General features: G+C 36.4%; 1 protein-coding gene across 1 annotated transcript; it reads left to right on the top strand.

Moving 5' to 3' along the window:
- Positions 1–256: 256 nt before the first annotated feature.
- Positions 257–5393, top strand: LOC306853862 (E3 ubiquitin-protein ligase TRIM39-like). Its single transcript, XM_079391512.1, has 8 exons — positions 257–341; positions 1649–1696; positions 1926–2425; positions 2510–2605; positions 2776–3009; positions 3084–3225; positions 3565–3591; positions 3724–5393. Exons 2-8 carry the CDS (start codon positions 1669–1671, stop codon positions 4260–4262), a joined length of 1566 nt encoding a protein of 521 aa, XP_079247638.1. The 5' UTR covers positions 257–341; positions 1649–1668; the 3' UTR covers positions 4263–5393.
- Positions 5394–5834: the final 441 nt, after the last annotated feature.

Here is a 5834-nt window from a genome sequence, read left to right as displayed (position 1 = left end):
TGAAAAAACAACAACAACAACAAAAAAACACATTAATGCTGTGTCTCCTTTGAGACTCAGTCAGGAATAAAAGAATCCCTTTTTTTTTAAGATGTTGTGGCTATCTTATTCCCCGATTTAATGTTAAATGGCCATACATAGATGAGGTGGAGTTTTCTACAATACAATCTAACATTCACTAATGAAGTCAATTCTGTTGCGTTCCTAGGTGGGAGGAGCTATGAAAGAGAAACAAAACTGATGACTAACAGTCTGTGAACTTCAAAACTATTTTACTCATTACACAAGAGGTGACAGTTTTATTCATTTGACCTAAGTCTACAGCTGAAACTCACACCTAGGTAAGTGATGGCAACATTCTGTAAGAGATTTTTCTCCAGAGGTTTTTTAACAGATTAGGGGTCTGCGTAAGTAACTGGAATAAATTTGCCAAAAGAAGGTTTATGCACGAGTTAAATATACAACTAGATTGCTGGCTTCCATATCTAGCTGGTCTGTCAACCTAGCCAGCCAAAAAAGTACTCAGACCACTCTAAAATCTGCAAAAAAGCCAGCCTCACTAGGATGTGAAGTGAAGTGAAGAACAGACTGGTTTAAGATGTTCTCTCTCTCTCTGCACGGGATATACATTTTGTGACTTTGTTCAGTAATTAATTTGTCCTTTCTTGTTTAATCTAAATCTGTAACTATATGTTTACACACACACACACACACACACACACAAGGAGTCTGACAACAGCCAGTGCTCCACACAGAGATCTGATCTCGTCATCATCCAGTCTGTCTGGAATGACATGAACAGAGAAAAAAACTGAGACAGACTACTTCCAGAAGAACTGTGGCAACGTCTTCAGATGCTTCAAGAGACTTACCTGCAAAGCTACCTGAAAAACTATGAGTGTTCCTAAAAAAAAAAAAAAAACTAAGTGTACCTAGGGCAAAAGCTGCTTTAAACTCAAAGGATGACCACACCAAATGTAGATTAAATTTAGTTTAGTTAATAGAGTTAATTGATAAAAACTTCATAATTTTTTGACAGCATCCTCATTTTACCGCATTTTTTTAAGTGCCTAAAACGTTTAAAAGCTCTGTAGCTTTGTAGGTAGGTCTCTTGAAGCATCTTGGAGACATTGTCACAAGTAGTCTGTCTTAATTTTAAGGGCAGCATTATTCATGAATGACATTTACTGCCACCTACATGTGTGTGTGTGTGTGTGTGTGTGTGTGTATTTCTACAAAAAAAAAGACTTGTGAAATTTTATTCATGAATGACATTTCAGGTTTTATTTAGAGTGTCATTTCATTAAAAATAATTTTATATTTCATCTTAATAATAAAAAAATAAATCTCCAAATACTCCAAAACTGCTTACTTGGTTGAGTCAGTGGTGTTTGTTTCATGTTGGTTGGGCTGCTCAAACAAGTAGATCAATGTTTTCACGGTTGACATCATCCAGCAAGTAAATTACAGCTGTCTCTTTACAGTATATTAGATATGAGAAAGTAATTTGACCTTGGAAATATTACAGAATTTACCTTTAAAAACATCAATTATTTAATTAATTAACTAATTCATTAATTCAGTGGTATGACTCTGGTCTTATTTCATTCACAAAATGAGAAATGTGTTGTGACTTTTTCCTAAATAGGCTTAAAGAGGGGAAGAGCAATGGCTTCACTGACATCACAAAAACAAAGTAAGGACAAGAGAAAACATCTGGATACACCTCCAATAATCCAGTAACTGAAATAAATAAAGAAAAAAGCCATCACATCTGTTTTAGGCTTCATTCTTTCTTAGATGAAACACCATAGCTGATTGTTTATGAGAGAGAGTGTTTTTCTTAATTTTATAATATTCCTGTTTATGTATGCATAAATTCTAAATGTAGATAATAAATGGTGTTTCCGCATCTTCCTCTTCAGCTCTATCAGAGGAGCTCCAGTGTTCGATCTGTCTGGATTTGTTCACTGATCCAGTCAGCACTCCATGTGGACACAACTTCTGTAAGAGCTGCCTGAACCAGTGCTGGAACAACAGTCAGACCTACAAATGTCCCATCTGTAAAGAAACATTCAGTGAAAAACCTGACTTCGAGATCAACACAGCACTCAGACAGAATAAATCTGAGATACTCTGTGACATATGTGATGATATAAAGATGAAAGCCCTGAAGATGTGCCTGGTGTGTCAGAGCTCTTACTGTGAAACTCACCTGGAGCCTCATCAAAGAGCCGCAAATTTAAAGAAACACAAACTGATCGATCCTGTGGAAAATCTTGAGAAATATATCTGTCAAAAACATGATAAACCTCTGGAGCTGTTCTGCAGAGATGATCAGACATGTGTGTGTTTGCTCTGCGCTGTAACAAATCACAGGAATCACAACACTGTTGCTGTAGAGGAGGAGAGTAAAGCAAGATGGGTAGGTGTTAATAACATTATTTATTTAAACAAGATTTTTTTTTTTAAATCTATATTTAAAGATAAAATGTGTCTGTGTCTGTAGACCCAGCTGGTGGACATGCAGTCAGATGTGAAGCAGATGATCCAGCACAGAATGAAGAAAATTCAAGACATCAAACACTCAGCAGAACTAAAAAAAGTGAGTACTCACATGGAATTGTTGCAGAAATAATGCAGATGTTGATGAGATTAGTTTAGATTTTAGTTTAAGCACTTATAAAGGAAATTGAAAATAATTTGTTTTATGCTGTGATTTACTTTTAAAACATAACAAAGAATAAACATGGTATTTGTTCACTGATTTATCAGACAACATCAGAGAAAGAGAAAGCAGAGAGTACTGAGCTCTTCACTGATCTGATGCGCTCCATTGAGAGATGTCAGTCTGAGCTGCTGGAGATGATGGAGCAGAAGCAGAAAGCAGCAGAGAAGCAGGCTGAAGAGCTGATTAAAGAGCTGGAGCAGGAGATCACTGAGCTAAAGAGGAGAGACACTGAGCTGGAGCAGATCTCACACACTGAGGATCACCTGCACTTCCTACAGGTCAGTGTCCTTCTGTCTGCTCACAGCACAGCACAACACTCCCCATGCTGAGGGATTTCTCTCTCCTGCTGTAGATTTACCCATCACTGATCAAAGCTCCACACACCAGAAGCTGCACTGAGATCAGTATTAGTGACACTCAGATGACTGTGACGACTCTGAGGAAAACTCTGATTCAGCTGCAGGAGACTCTAGATGAGAAACTCACCAACACTGGTAAGAAAATGAAATATTTTCTTCTGACAGCAGTGATATAATTTGAAGGGGAAAATGGCACCTGTACAGATGAAAGAAATCATCATGCATAAAATAAAAAATAACCCACAACATCACAAAACCTGACAGCCTGTCTCTCCTCTTACTGATATATTTTAAGACACCGTATAAATATACTAAACATGCATATTAATTGATGTCAGTGATATGTAGGCAGCAATAAGAAAACCAACAGAGAAACAAACATCCATCTGACAACTGGAGCTGAATGATCACACAATGATCTTGTATCATATTTAAACTTCTGCCATAATTGTTCATTGTCATTTATCTCCACAGTGATGAAGAGGATGCAACAATATGCAGGTACAATTTGTGATGTGCTTGATTAGACGGCCACAAATAAGAGTTTAAAGTCATATACTAGAGTCTATGTAATACTTTCTTAAACTTCTGGTATTGTGTGAAGTTATGATTCATACCTGTTCTGTCTTTCAGTGGATGTGACTCTGGATCCTGATACAGCTTTTCCAAAACTCATTGTGTCTGATGATAGAAAACAAGTCTCAAATGCAGACTTTGATGTTGTACTCAGAGACAACCCAGAGCGGTTTAATTTTTGTTCCCTTGTTCTGGCAAAAGAGGGTTTCAGCTCAGGAAGATTTTATTTTGAAGTGCAGGTAAAAGGAAAGACTGATTGGGATATAGGAGTGGCCAAAGAATCCATTAGCAGGAAGGGAATGATCACAGAGAGTCCTGAGAATGGATATTGGGTTGTAGTTATGAGGGAAGGGAATCAGTACAGAGCTCGTGAATCTCCTTCTGTCCCTCTGTCTCTGAAAGTGAAGCCTCAGGTTGTGGGTGTGTTTGTGGATTATGAGGAGGGTATGGTCTCCTTTTATGATGTGGAGTCCAGATCTCATATGTATTCTTACACTGGTCAGTCATTCACTGAGAAACTCTACCCACTGTTTAGCCCTGATTGCAAAAAAGAAGGTACAAATTTAGCTCCGCTGATCATCTTAAATGTCAGTTAAAGTTACATTTAAAACATGAAACACTAAATTAAAATCAATCTGGTCTAACAATATTATTTATGTATTGACAAAAAAAAAAATAATTTATTTTAGAAAGCGGACAGAATGATGTATGTATAATAATTATAATCCATATTTCATGATTTCACACTTATATATACTTACATATAATCAGAACAAAGAGTTTGCATATTTGGTGTGTTGTCCGGGGGTAGGGCTCTGAACCCGGAATTTAGCCTGAATCCAGAGAACTCCCCCATCCCTTGCTGGGGTATTAATTATAGAGAGAGAATTAGGGGTGGTAGAAGGATGCTAGTAAACTGTCAAGGGACAATGGTGGTTCGGCTGTATATATACCTCTTATTTTGCTCATTGAGTTGATTATCTGAAAGTTCTCGTCCTGTGTTAATTTGGTTGATTATCTGAGGATGCTACTCTCAAACTTTCTTAATAAGACGTCATCTAGTATGAGCTGGGTAGATTACTGTTACTGTTATTGTAGTGTAGTCTCTTACTGATTACAGATTACATGATGAAAACTGCAGTTAATAACATAGGGGAGACTTCCAGAATCAAGAGTTACTGAAGGTCACTGGATATGATGACAATATTTTTCCCAGTTACATTAAAACTTTTAAGTAGCTTGCATAATTATTTGTTTCATACATGGTCTAATTGCTTGAGAGGTGCTTTTTTTCCCTCAAATTCAGATGCATGGCTTGCTAATTTATTTACATTAGGGAGATTCACTAAATTATGAAAAATTAACTGTCATTGTGTGAATAATAAGTAATAATGCAATCCATAAAAAAGTAACTGTAATCTGAGTATGAGAATTTTAAAATGTAATATACTCTATAGAGTAAATTATAATTTTCAAGTACTTAATTTTTGGAATCTGATTACATAATGCAGATTGCATATACTCATTTACCAGTGTTCTTTGATTGTGTGATTCAGTGTTCAATTATCATGCTTAAGCATTTTGAGGTTAATCTGTTCCTTCTTTTATTGATCAAATGGTTTTAAGATGTGTATATGTTTTATGAATAAATGTCAGAAATGTAAGAATAAACATCCCTCTCTCTCTTTCTCTCGCTCTCTCAGAAAAATAAAGTTGAAGCAGATGATAAAAACAAACACATTTGATTCAAAGTTCACAAAATTGTGAGTTATGATAACCCTAACTACACTGAGGCAGAGGTTCTGTCAACCTTTGTGGTAAATAATACTAAAAAAATATATAATGATCTTTTATCAATATATATCATTTTAATATAATTATCAGAGTCTAATCCAGCCTTAAGGGTACCAGACAAGAAGTGAGGCGCCCCACCGCACCTTTAAAATTCGAATGCATTGGTTATTTTTTTGGGGGGTGTATGCCAGTCCTGTTCAATTAGCTTCATCTGAGGGCCGGATTATCGAATTGCAAATTTGAAAGTGGCTGTAACGTGGAATCAACAGAGTAGGGATCCATGTGCAGCTTTATAAGTGCTCAAAACAAACAGGCAGTGTTCAGTCATGTATATCCAAGGCAAAACAGTAGCAGTAATCAGTCCCAGGTGTGGT

This window comes from Barbus barbus (genome assembly GCF_936440315.1).
Source record: "Barbus barbus genome assembly, chromosome: 34".
NCBI lineage: Eukaryota > Metazoa > Chordata > Actinopteri > Cypriniformes > Cyprinidae > Barbus > Barbus barbus.
Note: the sequence above shows the minus strand (reverse complement) of the source record. Positions and strands in the feature narration are given on the sequence as shown.

What these genes read in the sequence shown, in the direction of transcription:
- LOC306853862 (XM_079391512.1), top strand. Translation starts at nt 1,669, where the DNA reads ATGGCTTCACTGACATCACAAAAACAAA. An exon ending in TGAGAAACTCACCAACACTG is followed by an intron (nt 3,226 to 3,564) that starts GTAAGAAAATGA and finishes TTATCTCCACAG; the next exon opens with TGATGAAGAGGATGCAACAA. An exon ending in GAGGATGCAACAATATGCAG is followed by an intron (nt 3,592 to 3,723) that starts GTACAATTTGTG and finishes TCTGTCTTTCAG; the next exon opens with TGGATGTGACTCTGGATCCT.